General features: G+C 46.7%; 1 protein-coding gene across 5 annotated transcripts in view; it reads left to right on the top strand.

Annotated features, from left to right (window-relative positions):
- Positions 1-24,348, top strand: part of TAOK3 (TAO kinase 3) — a 71,325-nt gene that overhangs the window by 34,205 nt on the left and 12,772 nt on the right. For 3 of the 5 annotated variants that reach the window (XM_021412392.1, XM_021412391.1, XM_021412393.1), the window contains exons 6-13: positions 102-147; positions 1,037-1,133; positions 4,140-4,253; positions 5,266-5,357; positions 8,003-8,096; positions 9,533-9,614; positions 14,350-14,517; positions 17,220-17,426. In XM_021412392.1, the coding sequence (XP_021268067.1) occupies positions 102-147; positions 1,037-1,133; positions 4,140-4,253; positions 5,266-5,357; positions 8,003-8,096; positions 9,533-9,614; positions 14,350-14,517; positions 17,220-17,426 (900 nt within the window). Of the gene's footprint in view, positions 1-101; positions 148-1,036; positions 1,134-4,139; positions 4,254-5,265; positions 5,358-8,002; positions 8,097-9,532; positions 9,615-14,349; positions 14,518-17,219; positions 17,427-17,463; positions 17,919-24,348 lie in introns of those variants that run through there. The other 2 variants (XM_021412394.1, XM_021412395.1) reach the window with 2 other exon arrangements.

Genomic DNA, 24,348 nt, shown 5'->3' on the forward strand with positions numbered 1-24,348 from the left:
TTCACTTTCTACTTCTGCACTTCCTCAGCCATCCAAATAGCAACGGTTCGTGAAGGAGTGTCCATCCTGTTACTTAAATGCATGTCTTTTTTTTCTTGCAGTTGGTTATGGAGTACTGTTTAGGATCAGCTTCTGATTTGCTAGAAGGTGAGTTGTATGCAGTCTTTAGGTTTTTTTTCTTCTAGTGACCCCTCTGAGCACAGTGGGAGGCTGTGTTTGCACAGAGTGGTGTTTTACAGGTGGTGGAGGCTGTCTGTTCTGCTCCATTCTGTAACTAGAATGCCTGTGTTTGCAATACTATGGGTAAGCAGGGGTTTTCCCAGAAGGCCAGTGTGACCTATGGTTGGCATCCACGTTCACAAGTTGTAAAATGAAGATATAAATGTTTATAGCTGCGTTGCTGTAATTTGCACCTTCTTGGTTGCTGACCTGAATATCCATAATAAAAGCCCTGCCTTTCCGTTTGTGGAAAGGAATAACTGTGGATGACTATCAATCAAAAGATTGGTATGACCACAAAGCTAAAGCCACTGCACCTGAAGAGGGATGGGACTCTAAGCCATAGCTTGTTAAAACTGTTCCTGTTTACAAGCCTTCTATTTTGTATCTAAGATACAGTCAGTCAAAGGCACGTGCTGGGCAGATTTCGGGATCTATGGAAGATGCTTTGGGGCATCTCTGTTAGATGTTAGCATTCCTCAATTCTGTCTGTTTTTGCTCAGGGGGACGGGGTTGAAAAGGGCAGTTTTCTTTGCTAAAGTTGTATTTCAGATACGTTTGACAAGCTGTAGTCAGACACATCACCTGGTGCTGGCAATAGCTGTTCTCCTTAGCAGGATGGTGAAGAAAAACGTGGTTTTGCATTGAAATACACACAAAGGCTGTATGCAGGCTCAAAGCTGCTGTAGGAAATAAGGCTGATGAAGGTGGTGCCCACCTCATAGCTTGAAGAATGGGAGGAGTTCCTCTTTAGAAACATTCCCAGGAAAAGATCGCGCTGTACGTTCTTACGTTTTCTCCTGAATTTTTTCCTTAGTTCACAAGAAACCACTTCAGGAAGTGGAGATTGCTGCCATCACCCACGGTGCCTTGCAGGGGCTGGCCTACCTGCACTCTCACTGTAAGATACACAGGTAAGGCTGCTGCTGGGTGTCCTTCCACCTCACTCAGCCTGAGTCTGAAAAGCACTTTGCTCTGTCTAAGCAACTTTAGTAAAGGTTCCCCTACCAGAATCTCCTCGGATGGGCTTGCTGATACACCCAGTGCTGGGGTAGATTTATAAATAAAAGCTGATGGTGAGGAATACATTCCTTCTGAAATAGTTCCACGTGGTTATAGTCCAGTGCTGATTCTCTTCCGTGTTATCAATTTACTCTGCAGACCTTGATAACAAAGGGTACACCTCAATGATCGTAAGCAGGGACAGGAAAGTACACACCCTAAGTCTGCCAACTGAAGTGGTGTGGTAGAGCTAGACTACTTTTAAGACTAGATATTTTAAGAATTTTTTACATATGAGTAATTAAAACTTCACGCTTCCGGAAATCAGCTGATGAAAGCATAGGTCAAGGCTAAAACTGCCTTAGGAGAAATAAGAGCATGCACAGGAGGACTCGTAACTGGTTACTGATGCCAGCTCCTAGATCTATCTCGTGTAAAGTATTATTTTCCAGGAGTTTTGACTTTTCTACACCCATCTGCCAACGCTGTTGCACGATCCCGTTTAGTGTTTTTGTCTTATTGTGAGTGCTGCCAATATTCTGTACCAGGGAGTTGCTGTGGAAGCAGTGAGAGCTACAGCAGTGCAATGTGAGCAAGGAGTCAGGAGGATGAAGCAGCTTGTGGCCATTCTGTGGGGTTAAGAGCCTCTCTGTAGTCTGCTGGCACGCTTCAGGCAGGAAATTTACATATTTGAGGCTGAGACAATGGGAAATTTAAAGTAATTATTTGTCACGTGCGTGAGGTTATTAAATCAGGCTTAGGGAAAATATTAAGCTAAATGGGAATGCCAGTTCATGACATTAAAATAAACCCTGTGCATATGTGCACTTGTGCATAAGAATACCTGTTCTGAAAGTCTTTACGTGCGCTCAAATTGTATTAAATTCTGCTTTGTAGTAAATGACTGCCTGTATGGGTGCTATGAGAATTATTTTTTCATTAGTCATTAGGACTTCTTAAGATGGCATAACGAGTGTGCTGTGAAGCCTCACATACTGAACCCCAGCTCTGCCTGAACTGTCCATTACCATACTGTCTACTGCCTAGCAAGAGCAGAGATGGTTATTTCTCTTTCAGCCTGGGAAGAGTTGCTTCACAGTTACAGAGTGACAGTGAGGAGGGTGAGAATCAGCATCACACAGGACTTTCCTTTCGGCCTGGCTTTCTTCCAAAGGCCGTTCTGCTTCTCTCCTGGAAAAGAGGAGAGGATTCTGATAATGCTGTGTCTGAAACGGGAGAGGTGGAAGATCATGAAGCTGGGAAATGGCCGTCTAGTGGGAGTCGTGCTGTGGCTGATGTGCCCAGCTGCAGGGGGCTGTGCCTGGAGCAATCCCCAGCTGTGGCGTGCTGCAGTCACTGGGGCAGGAGAGCAGGTAATGGGTGAGCTGGGACCAGCGCTGGCTGCTGCTGCCTTGGTTTCCCTGCCCCACAGCCAGCAAGGCAAAACGTGATCCTGGTCTGGAGGGACACCTGGTGGAGATGCAGGAGAAGGCAAGTCCCTGCCCTGTCTCTTGAGTACTTCTTAGGTCTGTTCCTGCAAATACAAGACGTTTTTCATGCTTGTGCTGCAGAAGTGATGGATGTGTAGACCCGAAACGTGAAGGTGCATCAGGACTTGTCCGAGTAGCACGCGTGCCAAAAATGTGGTCACGTTGGCTTTGAAGCAGAGCTGCCCTGGGAGCAGAGCCCAGTTGTATTGCTGAAGCATTGTAAGGCAGTGCCTACCTGTAGCTCGTGGTCCCCCAGCATTGCTGTCCTGCGTGTTGCCCTTTGCAGACAAAGGCATCTCACCATTGCCTGTTGGCATGATTGTGCACTGATGCACCAGTGCATGACTGCAAAACTTGCAGCTGCCTGTCCATCTTGGGCCTGCAGTTTGTGTTTGATGCACGAGTTGCTGTGCTTCGAGTGTTGTAGAGTAATTCAGCGTACACTCTTGCTCTGCAGCAAATACAAGGTAGCCTTGCTCCCTCTCCTGTTTGGCTAAGTAGTTTGCTAGGAGATTGTTTGAAAAGACAGCAAAGGGGCATTCCAGACTGTGGTACATGCAGCCTGGCTGAGGAATCCTTGCGTGTATTCCATTTATGTTGAAGGTCTGTTTTTACAAAAGCAAAAATCTGAGGTGCTGCCATGTAAAGGCTGCTCTGGCATACCTAGTGTACAACTTTCCCTTTCTTACTGAAGTTCTGTACCAGGGTTTAAAGGAACTTCACTGTATCCTGGTTGTTCTCCCTTTTCGATAGCTCTTGGCTGCAAGAATGAGTATTTCAGGTGTAACAGGCCAGAAATCCTAGGGATTATAAAGAAATGGTACGTAAGTTAATTCCTCTGTAAATTTGAATAGAACTGTTGCCAGGTGTCTTAGGTTAACTCCATTTGCATATCTTCTTTCTCAGCATTTTATGGGCGGTTGTTTTGTAATTAACCCACTTACTGCTGGATTGAGACATTCAGGGTGCCAGAGGTGCTGCAGAGATCTCGTGCTTTTTGTAATGCAGTGCATTCGTTATCCTTTGTCGCTTAAATGCACAGATTGTCTGAGTCTTGCAGGGAGGTAAGGGACCCGAGGGCACTTGGGCAATGGAAGTAGCACAGCTGGTGTCTGTCACATCTGCATATTGGGGTCAATCTCTTTGATCTCTGCTTCAAACCTCAACTTTGCAGCCATGGCCCATCTGCTCACTGTTGATCCCGTATCACACTTCTTGGGTGCAGTCAGGTTTCCATTCCAAGTCACGTCAGGTATGTGATCTCTCTCTAGCTTTCTGTAAGACCAGACTTCTAGATACTTTCAGGGATTTTTTTTAATCACTGTTTAATTGAGGACAGCGTAGCGGACCTCTCCGTGTTTGTGACTTTTGAAAGTTGTTCTGCTGTAACCAGAAATGTCCTATTTCTTTCTTTTTGCTTTCTTTAAGGGACATTAAAGCTGGAAATATTCTTCTAACAGAACCAGGTCAAGTGAAGCTAGCAGATTTTGGGTCTGCATCTATAGTCTCCCCTGCCAATTCCTTCGTAGGAACGCCTTACTGGTGAGTAAAGCCTGGGCTCCTTCACTCTTTCAGAAGTCTGCTCTCTTACATTTCCAGCGCTTCGCAATCTGGAAATACTGTCTGGCACAAGAAAACTATATTAATCATACAGTGTTTTGTGTTGACAGTTCCCATGTCCAGGAAATGCTGATTGTGCAGCACTTGGAAATGGCACCAGTTAGTGTTCTGACTGTTGTAATACCTATGGCTTAAAAGCTGTTAACGTTTGCCACAGGTAATGGAAGTAAGGCAACCACGTAGAGTAAAAGGGAGTTGTGTTAACCCATGCGTGCAGACTGGAAGTCACACAGCTGTGTGGATTCTGTGTTTGAAGAGACTTGCTTAAGGGTCACTTGAGTTGCTTTGTATTCCTAGCTAACATAGGGAACCAGCATAGCTTTACACTGCGCTTATTTTGTGGCAGGCACCCCAGGCCCTGAGGGCAGGTTATGTATCGCCCAACCTCTGAACGAGCCTATTTGGCAAGAAGCTTCATCTTTGAAGAACAAAACCTACAAGGCTGATTCCTGCAGGCTGGGCCTGCTGCTTGTTTCCCCTGTACTCACCCATTTATCCTGCGCCTCTGGATTCCCCTGTTCCTTCCATAGCTACGCTCGCAGGCTGCATCTGCCTGCTGGAAAATTCTCCAGCTGTGCCAATGGAAAACCTGCCATCTCTGGTGAGGGTACAAGTGATGGCTTTAGGACTCTCCCAGCCCCTGCAGTCTGCCTGCAGGTACAAGGCCTTTGAGCTTAGTTCCCCATGTGCCATCATGTGAGATGGTCAGGCTGACCTCTCGTTTATTTTATTTTCTTAAACTGCCTCTTGGAAGAGTTGCTCATGCAGGCAAGCACTGCTTTGTTTCAGCGTGGTTTTACTCAGCTCCCTGCTGGCTCTTTATGTTCTGGTCTGCTGTGCTGCTGAAGATGGTGAAGCCCTCTCATTTTAAGCTACGTGCTGGGAGTCACTGTCAGTATCTTCTGACCTGTGTGTTTTGCACTGTGGTTGGTAGGATGGCACCAGAGGTGATCCTTGCTATGGACGAAGGACAGTACGATGGAAAGGTGGATGTCTGGTCTCTTGGGATCACGTGTATTGAGTTAGGTGAGTAAATGCTTTGCAACTGAAATGAATAGTCACCACAGTCATTAAAGGGCTGTAGTCTTGTACTTTGTGTTTTAGGTAACATTTTGTTCCAGGCAGTGCATTGTTGACTTGCAGCACAGGATGCACCGAAGGTACCAGATGATGTATTTTGACTTGTTTGGATAAGAAATTCAAGGAAGGTAGAGGCTACATTTTACAGGGCTGTTTTGTGAATATTGAGCCCCTTTCCAGGCTCTGCTGAACCATCTTTCAGTTTCCAAACCAATGCTTATTCTAGGGGTACTTAAGCCAGGCTTCATTCAGTGACAGCCAGGATTTTTGTGCCTATGGATACAGGGCTCCATATATGACAAATATTTTTATTCCATGGAGACTTTGTCCAACTAAATTCTTCCTTTGCCCGTGTAATTGTTCAGATTGATACTTGTGTCTGGCACAAGTGTGTCCTGAGAGGACATGACCAGTCTCAGGGGCTGTAGGTGTTTGGCAAGCACCCATCGCAACTCATTTCCCTGTGCTCACTCTGTGCATTAGGAAAAGCTTCATGTTGAAAACAGCCACTGTGTTCATGAGCAATACCAAACTCGTGAACTCGAGGCATTGCTTAGAACAGTGGAAGTAATGTTCTGTGTTCAAATTGCTGCATCTTAAGACTGTTGATACATAGGAATTCTAAATGCTGAAATTTAGGGACTGATTAAATGCTGATATGGGAAGATAATGGCCACGGTGAAATCATTTGTACAGGGAGGCTTAGAGCAGCTCACAAGAAATGTGTGGCCAAACATGAGCACAAGTGCAGAAATACTTCATGAGTTTGGAATGAGAGATAAGCAAACTTCCAGTATTTCTGCTGAGGCCTAAGAAATGTCTCTTCCTACTTTATGTGATTTGTCCCCTGCTGTTCTGCCATAGAACAAAGTGCTGCTGTTTTTGTTTTTGCTCCCAGAGAAGAGGCAACTATGGCTTGTAGTCTGTTGCAAGCTGAGTTTTGAGAAGGTTGGAGCAACGATTATGCCAAGGGAATCGGTGTCCTAAGAAGTTTGTGGTAGATGAGGCCTGCGTTTAATTTTCAATTCTTATTTCCCCAGTCTGGAAAAAAATAAATAAATCTTCATTGTCACCTGAAAGTTTGTGACGTCAATCCACGTGGACAGATTCTGTACATGGGGAGAAAAGGGTTTGCACTGCAAGGGGCAGAAGGTGCACGTGGGTACTGCCTGAAGGGAGAGGTAGATGGGACAGCAGGCACACAGAGCAGATGTGTGCACTTTAAGTTTGAATATTGGCATTGCTTGTGCTGAGTGGATGATTTTTGAAGATGGCCTTGATGTGGATTGTACTTTAACATCAGTACATCAGGAACTTACTGTGTGGGCAGCTCAGTGGAAATGGCATTTATAGCTGTTTCTTAGCGGAGGTACAAGTGGGAGAGCACAGAGGGAGACGTGCAGAATGGGGAGAAGTGCTGGCCCCAATGTGGAGACAGTCATGGCCTAGATGACTTGTCACTTCCAGCGTTGTATCTCCTGTGCCAGCACTGAAGCCTTGCTGACACGATCTGCATTTTGGTACAAAGATGCACAAATCAGAAGCTGTGGGAGAGCAGAAGGCTGCGTGCCCACTGCTGTTTTTGGGTGGAATGTAGGCAAGCAGTGGCCTCTCAAGGAGGAGATCTCGGTGGCTGAATAGATACCGTGCTCCCTATGCAGGCGTTCAGTCTTAATGGTAGAATTTGTGTGCAGCTTTTCAGACAGGAACTATTAAACTGAGAGCTTTGCATGATTCCATATCTGAGCATGGGGTCAGTCTGAAGGGGGAGAGATCTCTTGGTGAGCACCACTGGGCTTTCTGTGAATGCTGATGCCTTAATTTCTTGCATAGCTAGAAGTAGTGCTCCCAGCAAAGAAAATGCAGTGGTTTGTATGCATGCTGCATGTCAGGAACAAGTGATTGCTCCCATCTGACCTGAGATGAACTTTTAAAAATGCTGGCATCTCTGGGTGACTGGCACAACTCACACAGCAAGGAAAACTGGCTCTTCCCCATTTCAGGGTGAGGTCCGCTGCGTCGTTAGCTTGCTGATCCTTGAGGCCCCTTCCAACCCGAGCCATTCCATGGTTCTGTGGTTAGGGAGCTGCTGGGCTGTGTCCTCTTGGATGCACGAGGGCTGGGAAGAACCTGGGTGGGGAGGAGCGAAGGGCACATCTGGATTTGGCAGTGAATTTGGCAGGTTGCCTGCCTTCCATGGGGGACAGCCAGCGACAAAAGAAATGGGCAGCCACTCTTCTCCTGAAGCGTGGATGGCGTGCTGCAGGTCTGAGCCCTGCTTTGGGCAGCTCCTGCTGATTTTACCATAGCACATCAGGTGTGGAACGTTGCAGTTAACGTAAAATGTACTGGAAAGTTTTCCTTGTGATTTGCATCCTGTTCTTTGGATTTCATTATCCCCACTACAATGTGAGTAACAGCTTTCCTCGAGTGGTTGTCCTGGGCTAACCTAGAAGATGAATATAATTGGCCTAGATGTGATGACAGCAGTAATGAGCTATTGATTTAGCAGTAATACTCTGCTCATACTTCCCTATCTTTCTCCTTTTCTTTCCAGACTGCCTTATCACACCTTTCTCTTCTCTTTCTAGCTGAAAGGAAGCCTCCGCTTTTCAACATGAATGCAATGAGTGCCTTATATCACATAGCCCAGAACGATTCCCCTACGTTACAGTCAAATGAATGGTAAGAGAGCCATTACCAGGTGGTTTTATTTTTTTTGTTTTTTTTTTCTTTTGCTTTCTTTCCCTGAAAGTGCTCTGCAACTCTCTGTGCGTGGCTGAAGTCTGACAAAAAAAGCATTTGTTGCAGTGGAGTGGTTTGACTGTGCTCCTGAGTAACGCTCCCGTGTAGGCAGGCTCAGTTTTGACCTCCTGTCGCTTTGGCTGTGCTACGATCTGAACGTGTGGAGGTGATAATTATGGGGCTGTAGATGCTGCAGGAATTAAAATATTCTTGGGTGCATTAAGCCAGCCTTAGCTCAGCATTAGCAACGTTTCCAGCTGCAGAAGAGCTCTGACAGAAGAATTGTGAGAATTATAGTGCAGCAGAGATGTGGAGGAAGTAAGGGGAGATGCTACAGAGGTAATTAGATACATTTTTTTTTTTTTCACAGAGCTCTGTGGCCAGTAACTGCTCCCCATGCTGCAGGCTTGTGTTCCAGAATCTAAGCTTTGATACAGCAGTGTTTTGTTAATTGTCTGAGAGTAAAGGCATTACTCCATGTCCTGCTCTGGTTACTCAAGAGTGGAATGTAGCCATGGAATGATGCTTGGCAGGCTCTGCAGATGGCTGGGAACAATAGCTCCTGGAGAGGTGTGAAATTCCCCCTGTTACCGTTATGCATTCAAGTAGCATAATTATTTCATTGCTGATCATTTTATCAAAACCTCTCCGTGTCAGTTTCCTTCCCTCATCATCTCTCTTTGGTCCATTTTTCAAGATTCAACAAAATCGGCCTCATATCTCCACACCTATACACTCTGATCCTTCCATGCAGAATTTGCAGTGCAGAGTAGGCACAACTTGTGAATACACGACAAGGGTCAGCGCTCTTGATTGCAGGCTGTTTACAGTCACCTGTTTGCTCTCTGTGCCTTTGAGAACACAAGGAGCAAGCCAGGTGCCTTTGCTGCTGCTTTGGAGTTCAGTGGGCACCTGGAAGGTTGCTTTCCTTCTTGCAGGTTGTCATCCAAGCTCACACACAGGCTGAGGTTTTGCTGAGCTAAGCAAGCACCAAGATGCTTTACTGAGTCAGTGTTGCAAGTGGTGGGAAGCACGGACAAAGCGGGGTCATTTATCAGCAAGCTTAACGAGCGCGTTTCTAGAGATGCTGCAAATCCCAGTGTCATCTGATTTTAAGTAGTTGAGGCAATGCTGGAAACACGGGCTGGTACACAGAGTTCTTATTTGGTTTTCATTTTGTGGTTGGGGTCAATTGTTTGTCCATGTTTGTATCCACAGTGTTTAATTGCTGAAAGAACTGGTGGGATCGACTTAGGTTTTGGAGAACTCCAGTTCGTGTCTGTGGCCTCGAGCTTGAGAACAAACCCGTCAGGATGCGTCTATTTCAGATCTTAAGCTTCTTTTGCATTCAGAACTTGTTTTATTTTAATTCACAGGTCAGACTCCTTTAGGGGATTTGTTGATTACTGCTTACAGAAAATACCTCAGGAAAGGCCATCGTCAACAGATCTGTTACGGGTAAATTTTCAAATCTCTTTCAGAAATGTGGGGGGGGGGGGAAAATTGTTTAACCCCAAACCAATTCTAGTGATGGTGCACAGATATTTACCCTTTCCCAAACACTGCTGCTTTTGCTCTTGTCTGTATTAGTAGTGTTTTTGGGTTTCATTTCAAGTACCGTTGAAATGCTGAGGGATACGTGGAGGCCTAGGAGGCCTAAGGGAGGCCTGGAATTGTTTGCCTTTTCTCCGCATCCACACCTTCCTAAAATCTCCCATCGAGGACCTTAGGAACAGAAGTGTTCTTTTTCTGTTGTGCAGTGGGCGGCAACGTTTGCTGCCAAGCTTAGGTGCAATTTCAGTGGAGGTTTGAGGCTTGCCGTTTGCTACAGGCTCGCTGTGGAAGCAACGGAAAAGCTGAAAAGCCGTTGTCATCTGCAGGTGTGCACATCTTCTGCAGAGCTTGGAAATACTTCTGAGAATAATATTGCACATGATCAGAGGATTAGGCCCTTAATAAGGCTTTACAGATAGTGGCTGATTATTTCAAGGAATGTGAGTGCTAGAGGTGGGATGGCCAGAGCACGCCTGATGTGTGGGGTGCCCTGAACTGACACATCTCACCCTTTGCCCGTGTGATGCAGGAAGGTTATCCCCACCTTTCTTTTTCTTTTTTTTTTCCCCTCTGGTAATGATAATTTCAGCACGATTTAATTCTTTGTGTGTCCATACCTTTCAAAGCTATTTGCAGCTTTTCTGCCCTGTGGCAGTTCAGCTCTTTCTTTTTGCCCTGGTCGCGTAAATCATTTCCTTCGGGCTTTTCTGATCTTATCTGGGAGTTGTTTTTGTCCTGACTGGGCAGGCATTTCTGGCACTAATATATGGGTGATGATGTGCTGCTCCAGGTGTGGTTGTGGAGGAGAGGTTGGCTGGGCTTTGCTGTGCTGCACCAGTGGGGCTTGGGCTGCTTTGTGTTTTGGCTGCTCCCTCGTTCAGAGGTCTCAGCACGTTTACTGGTCAATGCCACCTGTCCATCTCTCCTCATATTGTTACTTAACAAAAGCACTCTGCATCCTTTTCTGTTGTGCATTTTCAGCTTCTCTGGTCGTGCAGTGTTGTATTTCTGATTTCCATTTTCCAGTCATTTCTTTGTCCCAGATGGACCTTGAGCAGTTGCTCTTGATTGATTAACATCTTGCAGTGTTCCTTTTCTACATCCCAGCATCATGCTTAAAAGCTGAGGTAAAAACAGCGCTCTCAGGTTAGGCCTAAGTTAACTTCCTTCCTCTTGAGAACAGCCAAAAGTCACTTATATCCCTTCCATAGTTTCCATCCTGAACCCAAACAATTAGAGCTTGGTTGAAAGAGAACCAGATCATTTTGGGAAGACCCTTGTGGAGGCTCGCAATAACTGTGAGCACGTGGAGTGGGACCCGTGCTGGGACTGACGTGTCCTGAGTTTGGCAGGGTTCTGGCAGGGAACCATGCATCCATCACTGTTTCTCAAGCTGTCAGCTTTCACTTCTCCCAAAACCCTGTATCATTCCCAGGGATGATATGGTTTCTTTGTCTTTGGAGTATTTAAGAGCAACCTTCCTTTCTAGGTAGGTATGTGTGTAGCCCTGTCCAGCTCCTTCTCCATCAAGCTGCTGCTGCTTCTTTTAAGTATTTCTTTAGCACTGATGAGTGGCCCTGCTATTCCTCTGGTTGCCGTGCATAGCTGCTGGTGAGAACTGCATGGCATGCTGCTGTTCCACACCAGGTAAACAGGACTCAGTTTTTCCTTAAATATTTGAGCAGAGGAATTGTTAGCTCCGTAGGGTGTTTTGCTTAATTTCCACAGTAGGTTAGATTGCTGCTCTGTGTCTACCTGACAGCCTTTTCATGCTGATTTTTGTTCTAAGGCTACCATTCAGCCTTTGTTTTATGGCTTCTCTCGTTGCTTTTTCGGCTCAGCAAAGCGCGTTCTCGTGGATATTTCTGAATCTCTTGGTTCTCGAAGTGAGAAATCGAAATCATGCCGTCGTTGCTGAATAGCTGGCATTGCCCTCACTTCCGTCTTTGGACCATATAGGATATTTAACCCTCCCGCCTTCACTTTCCAGGTACATGCTGACAAACGAGCTTGTTTTCACTCTCTCTTCAGCGCCCAGTGTGTTTCCCTGTGATCCGTGCGTGCCGTGCCGCTGACCCAGCGCTTTGTTCTCCGGTTCTGCTTGCAGCACCCCGACAATCCTTTGACCAGCTAATAGGTTTACGTTGTGGGTTTCAGAGTGATTCATTCATGTGGATTGGCAGCCTTGCTGCTCTCTAGGAACAGCGCGGGTTCATTGGAGGATATGATTTCATGACCGTACGTTGGCGTCTGTGCAAAGCTGAGATGTCGTTCTTCAGTTACGTGTATTCCTTCTTTTTCTTTGGTTTTAAACTTTCAGAGCAGTCCCCCCCCCCGACATTCCCACCCACAGGAAGCATCTCCTCCCTAGAGCCTGTCAGATTATACATCCAACATCTTGTTTTTTTGCTTGCATATAGTAAGCAGGAATCCAGGGAAATTTTTGCGGCCCCGTTTTCTTCAAGGGATCTGAATTGGTAAGAGGCGCTCGAGAGTGCGTTCCATTTACCACCCTGGATCTAAACAACAACAACAACCTAAAGAATAAAACCTGTCTCGCCAATATTCTCCCTTTCAAAATGAAAAGCGATGACTTAACACGAGGGTTTAGAACAGGTTATGTTTCTCCGCGCGCGTGACGTTCCCTGGAGCCTTGTTTCTGTTGGTTGCTCTTCCAGCCAACTTGCAGCTCGCCTTTGCATTAACCTCTTCCTCTCCTGGAGTCCCTTGTCTTTTTTTTTTGCCTTACAATTTGAAGAAAGCGTCCAAGTTGCATCCTTTCAGCTGTTGATTCTTACCGAGTTGTGCAGTACCTAGCAGAGCAGTGACTGCATCTCATACGTGTCATTTGGACAGCTGTTTCATGCGGGTTGTGTTCCCCTTATGCAAGTCTTCTGGCTGGCTGGTTTTGTTCTTCTGCATCTGCCATAGAGTTTCTATGAGGCCCCATTCTAATACTTGAGCAGCTTAACTATGAAGCACGTAGCTTCCCATTCAGGGAAGAGGGGTGCTTGCAGTGTTAAAGGGCGTGCATAAACAACTGCACAGTGGAGAGATAGAAAGGACTTCAGTTTGGGATTGTTGCTCCAGGTGCATTACTGCTTTCTAAAATTTACCTGCGGTGAGATACGAATGGTTACTTCTTTCTAATCATAAATAAGCTGCGGATTGTCACTTCTTACAGAGAAATAAATGGTGTGGGTCTGCACAGAGGAGCAGAAATGAATCATTTTCTTCTGTTTGAAATAGCGCGTGGGATTTTTAGTTATAAGGAATTGATACTGAAGGGACTAGCTTTCTCCATTAACAAAACTCAGATGCGTTCCAGTTTGAATTCAATTAAAAACAAGAAACAAGCCTGTGGCATCATTCTTTCTTTGCTTTATTTACAAGTCCTTAAAAGAAGATCTTCGCATCCTTTCAACTTCTTTGTATTCAAGACTTCTGCCTTACGGAGGGCTGGGGTTTTGCATGCCTGTTGCTAAGCTCTAGTTGAGCGTAGTGGTCCTCGGGTCTGAGGGATGATAGCAGCAGTGGGCAGGGATGCACCTCTTGGAGCATGGCAACTGTGGCCCAGGAGCTGGGGCTGGGCAGCCAGGTGTGATCCTGCTGGGTGCTGCTTGGCGGGTGGGAGCCAGCTGCTGAGCTCACTAAGAAAAGCCCACCGTGGCTTGTGCTGTGCAGTGGTCCCACGTAGAACGTTGGCAAGTGCATGCTCAGGCTGTCTGCCTTACTCAGAGGTTGGATCAGAAAGCTGCCAGGCTTTCATACCCCATTGCCAGCTGTACAGTGCAGGAGAACACACGGCTGATAAGTCAGAGAAGAGCCTTTCATCACGTACTTAAATTCCATTAAACAATTTATTAAGTCTGCACTTAAAACCTGTGCTTCTTGTACATCCTTAGCAGGAGTTGGCAAGAGCTTGATTTTTTTTTTTTTTTTTTTAAAACTGTCTTCGGATGCTTTGAGAATAAATAAACCAGGAAGACGAGCGCAAGGTTTGATTGGAATTGGAATAGGTCAGCTTCAGGGTAACTCTTTGCATGTAGCTTAGGCAGGTAATCTTCTGTAATCAGGATTGCTTCCTCTTCGTCCTTTACTCAGTTTGTTCATTCTGAAGTCCTGTGCCTTTGCAAGGTTTGACGTGGCACTGTCTTCGTCTTAAAGTGAAGGGGTTCAAGGAGGAAAGAAGCAGCTCTGTTACCTGAGAGCCCAGAAAACCTGACCCTGGTCCAAAAAGTGATTCCAAAGGGTCTCAGGCCTCTCCATCCACCGCCCTGCACCTCCTGCCACCAATGGAACGTGCACACGGGTTTCAGGTAGCAAAGTGATTTTTGCCTCGTTTCTCAGAGCTCCGCGTTGGATTGCGCTCTGTGCTGAAGCAGCCCCTCTGACTTTGGAACAAGGCATTTTGCAGCCTACGCTTCCAACCTCGTAGGGGGTAGCGTGGTCCCTTCAGCTGTGTGCTGTAGTGATGAATACAGCGAGTGTAATTGGTGTGTCTGGGGCCTCTCGTAGCAGGTATTACTAATTAGCGAACGTGAACTGTCGTTTCAGGTGGCCAAAAGTAGTCTCTGTTTTTAGACCGAGCACCCTGGTGCCATGTCTGAGACCACGTGTTTTATTTCCTTGAATTTAGCACGATTTTGTTCGCCGAGATCGACCACCAAGAGTACTCATAGACCTCATACAAAGGACTAAAGATGCAGTACGAGAACTGGATAACCTCCAGTACCGGAAAATGAAGAAAATCCTTTTCCAGGAGACACGGAATGGCCCGCTGACCGAGTCCCAGGAGGAGGAGGAGGTATTTGATTTCATTACCCTGTTTGCAATGTTCTGATTGATTTCAGGGTGAGCGAGAGATGTTCCTGTCTTTAAGGGGCAGAACGAGAGCATCCACAAACATGGATGCGATCCGTCTGGTTGGAATACCATCTGAATATCATCTGTATATCAACTGAATATCATCTGTATGTCAACTGTATATCAGCTGAATCAGCAGAGCTAGGGTAGGGTGATGAGCATTAGCGGCCATTCATTGCACTTCATTGGCAAAATGAATCCTTAGGTTTTTTTTCAGGCAGTTGCCTTTCTTCTGAAAACTTTGGGAAAGAAACTCATCTGGAGGGAGATCCTCTGGGATGGAAAATAACTCGCAGGCTGGGCAGAGGAGAGCCTGGTGATGGTCCGAGCTTTTCATTCTCATAAGCAGAGCCAAGACTGCTTGATTAATGTTAATTTTTTTTTTTCGATTACCGTAGGCTCATTACTTTGCAGTAAATTTATCATGAGCTGAAAATCAAATTGCCAAATTAGTGAGACTTACTTTTTTTCTAATTCTTTAATATTAAAGCAAAAAAGATTAAAGATAAAATTCAGCTGCAGTTTAAATCTTGTAATAAACCACCCACTTCATCAGTGTGTGATAATTGACAGTAACTGTGGCTTAGAGAGGAAACCAGTCATTTTTCAATTGACGAGGTTAGAGGAAATTAATGTCATTGGGTGTAGGCACTTGGCTAAATAAATCCATGCCTCAGCCACAAAAGTCGTAGGGTAATTGATATATATTCCTTTTTCTTGCATTACAGCAAGATCATGTGCAGCGAGATGCCAAAGCCTTATGTATATTTGGGCACTTGGCTTTGAGGCTTGCATATGTCAAATACTCTTGTAAGGGTAGACTGATGCTTTGGTTTAAGCAGCGGGCAAGCCTGGGTGTCAGGTAGGAGAGCACACAGGAAGAGGAGACTGATGTTTCTATCAACCTTCACTTTGGGGAAGGGGCACAAAAGCAGCAGATCCAAGCTCTATAGCTAAGGTGTGCTAGCAGCTGATTGAGATGCATCTTCTCTGTTCTTCCTGTCCCCATTCCTAAGAAGGATAGAAAAACGTGTCTCCAGGATGTAACACTTGGAATGAAGCTCACACTCTGCATGTGCACAGCATGCTCTGCACCTGGATTTTACCACTGAGCTTGCACACCACCAAAGCAGGTCGTGCTGCACGCACTGCAAACACAGTGATTAAAGTACAACACAGCGCTTGCTTCAGTGTCCAAGCTGGTTAACAGAAGCTGTGAATGCCACAGGTCGCTTCCTCTTCCCACCCTCGACTTTCTCAGTGCAAGATGGATTACAAATCCCTTTTTTAACACTCACTATAATACTAATGCTTTCCTCAGACCTTTTTGCAAGAAAGTTAAGGTTGCTTGGGAAGTATTCAAGTCAGGATGTCAGTATTAAGGTTGCATACGCAGTCTCATCTCTGCCCAGTTGTGCATATGTACACGAGTCACATTCCCATCTCAGGTGTTACTTCTGCAGCAACTTTGTAGAAGCATCCTGGAAAAGCTTTCATTCTTCTGTGTATACGTTCTCTGTGAAATGGTATTTTGGCTGTCGAGTGCTTTTACACAGGCTCTGAATGATCTGCTAATTGCTTTAAAATAATCACGCCATCCACTACAAACCTGTCAAACTTCTTTCTTTCAGTTTCCAACAGAATGAGTGCCCTGTCAGTTGATTTGAAGCGTAATTCTCCCCGAGCTCACTTTGGAGGCGAGAAGAAGCAGGGTGCAGTAGCCAGCCACTCGTGGGGGTGAATGAGAGCTATATCAGAGCAGGAGCTGGAGGCTCGTCAGGGCTCTGTCCTCACTGTGAACTCCTTGCAAGCATCTTCAGTCCCATTAGTTTATTACAAGGGGCTCTCTAATTCACTGAGTCAGTCCAGATTAAGCTCATTCTCTGGGATTACTGAGCTTGTCTGAGTATAAAACCAAGAGAAGATGATGCTGCCTTCTGATGTTCCTATGTAGAAGAAAAAACATGAGAGGAATGATTATTTAAGTACGTCTCAGCAGATTACAATACCTTTAATCACTATAATAATGCAGATTCTTCTGAGTCAGGTGTTTAAAGGTGAATGAGGATTACATAAGAGTTTACCTTGGCTGAGAACGCAAGATGGGAGGCTTTTTTTTAGCTGGAAAGAATATAACTGCTGACAGCTAGGGACGTGGAGGTTGAAACCACCGACCTGTGAGGCACCGTGAGATAGTTACCTTATCATACCAAGTGGATTCGTCATCCTACACCTCTTCTGACTCACCAGATGTGTGGTAGCATACCCAAACTCGGAACGTGGGTTGAATACAAACTTTAGAAGTTTGTTCCTTCCTCGGCTGCAGGACTCCTTCCACCAGCAATCCGCTATCCCTGGGTGTGTGCTATTCAAACCAGAGCCATGCCCGGACCTGGTGAGACGTGGAAAAAAACTGGCACGGCCTCTGATGTGTGAGGATTGCCGGGGAAGAGGCAAAAGCTAAATGCCCTCTATGCATTATTTCATAACCTGGGCAGCCCTGAGAAAGGAAGTTGCCAAAATACCGAGCAAAAAGCCTTTAACTCTGCAGAGTTGCCTTTTAAACAAAGCTTGGGCGCCGCAGTCACCTGCTGGGCAGGTGATGGTCTGCGGTGTTTGTAACCGATGCCCCTTGTTTTGTAGGACAGTGAGCATGGATCAAACCTGAGTAGGAAGATGGACAGTCTGGGCAGCAACCATTCCATCCCAAGCATGTCTGTGAGCACAGGCAGTCAGAGCAGCAGTGTGAGCAGCATGCAGGAGGTCCTGGATGAGAGCAGCCCTGAACTGGTCATGATGCATAGTGACGAGAGCACAATTAATTCCACTTCCTCCGTTGTTCAGAAGAAGGTATGTCCTGCAGTGCTCTCCATAGCTTCCTGCCGTCCCCGCCGTCGCTCACATTGGCTCACCTGCGTAGGGCCCCATGAGCAGTGCGCTGTGGTCTCGTGCTGAGCCATCTGCTGAGAGCAGGAGCCGGTGCTGGGCTTGCCAGAGTCAAGTTCTGTGTTTGTTCTGTAACGGCTGAGCTGTGTGTAGAGAAGCTGCAAACAAAACGACTGCTAACGAAGGGTAGTGCTGTCAGTGGCTAGGCAGGGCTCCTGCAGACTTACTGCATGCCTCCTCACCCGGCCCCGCATGTGCACCCCTTCATCTCTGCTTTGTCACATCAGCCCTCGTTTCCTCGTGAATGACTGTACTGTGTTCTATGGTTTGGTGACGAGCGGTCACAGCGGCTAAGCTAACCATTTACCAGTCACAGTGCGTGATTAAAATCTGCTTGCACTTGGATTTCCCTCATGAGAAGTGGAAGTGTGCAGAACATTGGACCCTTCCCACGAGGTATGTTATGAGTCAAATTCCACTCGATGCTTTTCTGCTCTTTTGCTGCATGCCGTGATCTGTTGTTGCCTTTTTGTTCTCTTCGTGCTAGGTAGCAGACTGAAGTTGCCCAGCCCTGTCTAACTCAGCATCTAATCTGATGACTTCAGATTGACTACAATAATTTCGGCTTGGCCGTAGCGGTGCCGTTTCCTAGTGGGCAGTAAAGCCTGGGTTTTGTGTGATTGCTTTTGGCAAAGGGTTTTCAGTGCATTTGTATGCTTTTTGCCAAAAGAGATAAAGCGTTACAGCAGCAATAAAAGTATGAATTTCTCCTTTGCGGGGTTACGGCAAAGCCTAGTTTTAACTAAGTGTTTTGTGAGCAAGTTTCTTCCTCCTGAAATGCAACATTTGTGCGGTTGAACATTGAAGCGTTTGTAAAAGGAAGCTCTCAAGTAATTTTGTCTCCAACAAAAGATTGCCTTCTACATTTAGAGACACTGGAAGCTAAGTTGCTTTTGTTTCAGGGGGTTACATTTGCAATAGCACCTCTGGAGAGAGACCTTTCAGAAAAAGATAGGTACAAAATGCCACTCCAGGGAACCCTCTTGAATGAAGAGTGGCAGAACTGTTTTTCTGTTCTGGGTGATTCTAGTTAAAGCCTCTCTTCCTTTTGTGTACGTTTCAGGAACTCGTGTTTCGATTTCACGTCGCTAAGTGGCTGTGTTTATGTACGTGTTAGAATAGAAGTTGGAGGGATCGATTTCCACAGTAACGCGCCGTAATGTTCCTGATGGATCGGTGTCATTACCGTTGATGAAAACAAAATGTGAGCTCCTTCCATCAGATCTAAATTGCATTTGTTGAAGGAGCAGAGCGCTGCTTGCTTTAACGTTATTATTTCGGGTTGTACTGATTGCGTGGCGCTTCTGAAGTGCAGACACGGGGAGATGTGAGGTTATGAATTCAGTCCTCTTAGAATTCTGATAACTCCCGTGTTCTGTAAAATGAAGACCTTCAATTGTGAGCAACGCACAATTCGTTTAGGCCCCTTTTAAAAGCTCCCTAACTCATGGTTTATGCAAGCGTTACATTTTAGGTGTGAACAGAAAGAAGTGTTGCCCGTCTCCACGTGCGGGCAGGGAGCACCCATCCTCTCTCTCAATCCCATGGTTGCACACTGTACGTAGGACAGCACTTGGACTGCGAACAAACACGTGCATGCACGTGCGTGAGGTGCATTTGGAATATACGTGGCAGGGCGTTACCACTCTGAAAATACAGTTTTAATTTGATACATGTCTTTTTAAAATTCCCTTCCCTTGAGGAATGCAATTTTAAATGAAAAATTGCTTTGTCTGTATATTATGTGTGTAGTAATACCTGTGTGAAGACTGTAATTGCAGCGGGGCCTTTGCTGGGGCTTATACGCACGTACATCCCATTCTGTTTTCAAGGAAAATTTCCTTATTTGGGAAAAAACCCTTCAATCTGTGCTCGCTCTGACTAGTTCTGTAACCTGGTTAAGCTGATGGACACCTCTTGTGTTTTGTTCTACCAGGTGAGAAGCGGGGGGGGGCTGAATTCAGTTACACTCCCAGAGCCTGATCACAGATGAAATCGAAGGAACCTGGGGGGTTCAAGTTTAAATTAAGCTTTTGTTTTGCATTTAATCAGCCTTTAAAGGCTAAGGAAGAAAATACAGATGAACATAATTAGCCAGCTGTCTGCCTTATGTGGGCATGGGATCATGTACTGGATTGTTTTGACGTGGGTCAAATCGGAGCGCTTCATAAAATTATGGTGTTACGCAAATTTGTTAATTAACAGCCTCCAGACGAACCAGGCTGTGTGCAGATGACCACGATGGCTGCATTGCCTGAACTGTTAGCGTGACTCGGGGCTCGAGGTGTCAGAGGCCTTTGGATTTCCTTGCACCACAGCCACGCTGGGTGTTTAGTTGAGACCCACTAACTATCTGCTAGTTCTTGGTAGCTGAGATGCCATTCTGCACTGAGCAAAACCCAAGTGTTTCTGATGGATCCTGCATGAAAGGAGGGCACGTCCTCACTCCTTCCACCAGGCATCTACTTGTCAGCAGAGTAAAACCCGTAGGTTGGAAGAAAAGTGACTGGAAAAGAAGAAAATAACCATAGTCATCCCTAACTGACCGTGTCACTCTTTATATAATTGTGTTTATAGTTGTATCCTAAATTGCTGGGGTAAAAAAAAATTCTGTTAATGTCTGCTACTCAGGCTGCAAGTCCTGCATCCTCCCGTTCTGGGATCTCAGGCGTTCCTTGGAATCCAAGGCTTTCCTCAGTAGGGTCCCCTCATCAAAAGCAGTTTCTTCATAGGATTTTCAGATATCCGGCTGGAATGAGCTGTTTTGCTAGGAGCACTGCCTTTCCCCTTTCCTGGTTATGTCCCTCATGCAGGGCTCAGTCTGATCAGCATAAGAGTTCTGGTTTTCCAGCCTCTCTCTTAGAAGGTAGCTACGTGACTGTGCTCCTCCATTATGGTAACGATGGATACACTCTCTCGTCTCCATCTCCTTTTGGAACTAGCTCAGTTGCTCCTTCAGCTGCTTAGGTTGAGAGCTGAAGAGTAGCTCCAATGCAAGCCCAGCTGTAGCTTAGAGCAACAGCAACAGAAGTGAGAAGTGGAGAGGTGAGAGAAAAACCAGTTGAACTCCAAAGACACTGTTGTTGTTAGGAGCTGTACAGGCCGTGTAGGTGCAGTGACTTACAGATGTGAGGTTTGAGTGAGTGCAGGCAGCGGTGACCCCGCACGTCCCTTCTGGAGCTGTGCCATGCAGGTGAAGCCTCTTCTGCAAAGACTCTTGATGCTTAAACCTCTCTGCAGATGATTGAGGTGTTTAGTACATTTTAGTGCATTAAAATGAACGATGACTCTCTGTTTCCTTTGAGTCCTTTGAAGTTTGGGATTTGCTGCAGTTGCATGTAGTGCTGTGCAGTTGCATGAACGTCCTTTCTATGGCTCAGAAATTCCCTCTCCTGTTTGCCTAGCAGATGGGAAGTCCTCCTCAAGTGGAGGATCGTCTTGTGCGAAGCCTTTGTGAAGATATCTCCTTGGTGTGCAAAACTGAGGGTGCAACACGCAGCCATCCATCCTTCTGAGGTGCAAGTTTGGTGGTTTCTGCTTCGGGCTGCTCTGGTGTGATCAGTTTGATGTTGAGGAGTTTGTTTCTGAATCAGCTGTGAAGACAGTGGGACTCCTTTCTCTGCGTTTTGCACTTAGTTTGGATGCTTTGCCAGTGCAAGAGCTTCAACACAGTGATACACTGAAAAGAATGTAAACACCAAATGCGATTTATAGATCTGTCTCCCCGGTTTTGTTGTGATTAAAATCCGAGGCAAAATTCTCATTGATTCATCAGTAGGAAAAAAATCAACTCCTATGTACCTACTGAGTTTTCTGTTTGCTTCTGTAGCTTGCTTCTTCTGAGCAAGTGTTCTGTTCACATGGGAGGCTTCATTACAGAAGTGGTTCTGTTTTCATAGAGTCATAGAACTGTTTGGGTTGGAAGGGACCCTTCAAGGCCATCTGGTCCAACCCCCCTGCAATGAGCAGGGACACCTACAGCTGACCAGGTGCTCAGAGCCCCATCCAACTGACCTTGGGTGTCTGCAGGGACAGGGCACCCTAGTGTTACTTGAAACAATCTACATTGAAGCAAACAGCAATTATCTGATCAGTGTAATTATCTAGAAGGAGCCTACTCAGAATGACCATAAGACAGCTTGAAAGCACTGCTGGCAGGTTGCTGTTAGTGTAGTTGTTCAAAAACCGTGGCCAGTGAGTTAGGTAGATATTCCCAAGATGTTCTGGTGTTGGGGCAAAGATTGTAAAACCTGCTGTTCAGGGAGGAAGATGAAACGATGTCCTGTGGTGGAACCAGCGTGGGGCTCTGGAGGGAAAATGGAGGTTCTAGCTCCAGGGCCTGACCATGGCCAAGCCGTCTGGGTTTGAGCAGTGATTTGCTGCTTTCTTGGCTGAAATTTTTGCATACTAATGTAATGGAGAGGAGGGAGACGGCTGAGCAACTGGTACATTGCCAGAGAAGACCTTAGGAACCTTGTTCTTTCACTTTGCTGCAGACTATGGGTGTAAAACCATGGATAAGATTTGGCCTGTTGCCACCTTAATTTTGTAGCTACAGTAGAAGTTTTGTAGCTCTTGTGTTCTTAGAATCATAGAATTAAGGTTGGGAAAGACTGCTAAGATCTCGTCCAACCTCCTTCATCTCTTCAGACCTTTATGGTTAAGACATGTAAGTCTCGCACAGATCTTTAGGGCAAGATTTTTATTTAGCTTTATTTAGCATGCAGGTAGCTCCAGTGTCAGTTTTGTTTGTCAGTGTCAGTTTGCAGTGGCTGGCTCTGATCCTCTTGCCCTGGCCTGCTTCAGACCCTCATGTTCACATGAGGCAATGCTTGCAGGAGCACCAAGAGACCTGGGTCAGCCAGGTCCGTCCCTGCAGGGGCTGCAGGCTCCCAACGTGGCAGCAAGAATGTCAAACCAAGAGGTGATGTTAGCAGCCAGCCAGCCTCAAATACAGTCCTGGGATTGTGTTTCAGGCCTTACACCTCCTTGCTAGGCGAGGTTGTGGCGGAGCTGTAGGAGACACTGGTACCCTTCCAGTGAACCCATGAGTCTCAACTGAGTGATGCTGTTAAAGTATAAATGTTTAATCACTGTGTTTTTGGTGTGACTGTAATAGTCTCAGACTTAGTTTCCTCGTCACAGCACGGAAGTCTGAGAGCACCCTGTCGCTTGAACATGCATAAGCTGAAAATCTAAGATCAGCCCTCTTTTGGTTGCCAGTAATGGACCTTCCGTAATACTGTCTTCTCCTGCTGAGAATGTGCAACAAAAAGCCCCGTGTAAGGATAACAAATGTTAAAAGAAATTGCAACTGCTTATTACCCTCTGTGTAGACTCACTGCTGCTGTGGAAAGAATGTCCCTATAGCCAAGGGAGCTGCCATAGCTGTGGTGCAGTGTTGGTCTTGGCCATTGCTTGCCCTGCGAAGGTGAGGGAAGGGTGTGTGGGGCTCAAAGTGAAGGGCTGGAGAAAAGCTGTCTGTGTTAAAACACTTCAAATCAATGCGTGGTTTGGTTCTTTACATCGGCGCTTCTGTACCTGTTGGCTTCTTGTTGGAAACCATATTGAAGTGTGTCCAGAGAAGGGCAACAAAACTGTGAAGGGTCTGGAGCACAGGTCTTATGGGGAGCGGCTGAGGGAGCTGGGATGGCTCAGTCTGGAGAAGAGGAGCTCAGGGGAGACCTCATCGCTCCCTGTAACTGCCTGAGAGGAGGTGGTGGGGAGGTGGGGGTTGGCCTCTGCTCCCAGGTAACAGCGATAGGATGAGAGGTGGTGGCCTTCAGTTGTGCCAGGAGAGGTTCAGGTTGGAGACTAGGAATAATTTCTTCTCAGAGAGTAGTTATGCACTGGCCCAGGCTGCCCAGGGAGTGGGGGGCTCCCCGTCCCTGGAGGTGTACAAGGAAAGGGCAGGTGTCACGCTGAGTGACGTGTCCTAGAGAGGTCACAGGCATGAGTTGGGGCTGGACCAGATGATCTCAGTGGTCTTCCCAAGCTTCATGATTCTGTGATTCTATGGAATTGGTTGAATTTGTGGGGGTCCAATCTAAGAGTGGCAGAGCAAGCGAGGGAAAGAAGCGTCTGGTGTGGGAGAGAAGCAGTGGTATGACAGCAGTGCCATGGTGGAAGTGCCAGTGTGCATGGGCTGCTTGGTGGTGGTACGGCGGGCAGCAGAGGTGTTATGGTCACCCACAGACACCCACGCAACCCATGGGTCACTGCTGCCATAGCCGCGCTCCACACAGAGGTTGCGTGCCTCTACCGTGGGGCTGTAGAAGTAAGCAACACCTTCCTTTGCACCCATGACAGCTGGAAACCTGATGCCATTCAGGAAGGCTCTCAGGTTGGTCACGGCCGCCCTACCAAGCCTGCGCTGGTGACCCAGCGGGACAAGGCCGTGGCCGTGGGCTCAGCCTGCAGGCACACAGGCTGCTGGCAGCTGCCTTGACGTGAAGCTCGTGGCAGCATTGGTGGTTGGGGTGTGTGCCCTCGCCTGGCCGTGCCACGCACCCTGCCCCACGCCTTGGCAAGGAGCGCGGTTCCTTACCAGCAAGCGAGGGGGGGGGGGGGGTGGTGAAGCTGCACGGAAAAACCGTCAGCGCTAAAACCTGCGAGCTGTTGCTTTAAAGGGGGGGAAAAAAAAAAATAATATATAAAAAAAAAAAAATTAGGAAAAAAAAAAAAATCCTTTGTGGGCTGTGGAGAGAAAGTGCTAGAAGCGTGCGGGATCATGACTGGAAAGCAGGATCCCTGAGTGGCGGCGGAGCCGGCGGCGCGGCCGGGATGCGGGCGCAGGCAGCGGCCGCGGGACACAGCCCGGCGCTGC

This window comes from Numida meleagris, chromosome 14, assembly GCF_002078875.1.
Source record: "Numida meleagris isolate 19003 breed g44 Domestic line chromosome 14, NumMel1.0, whole genome shotgun sequence".
Lineage (NCBI taxonomy): Eukaryota > Metazoa > Chordata > Aves > Galliformes > Numididae > Numida > Numida meleagris.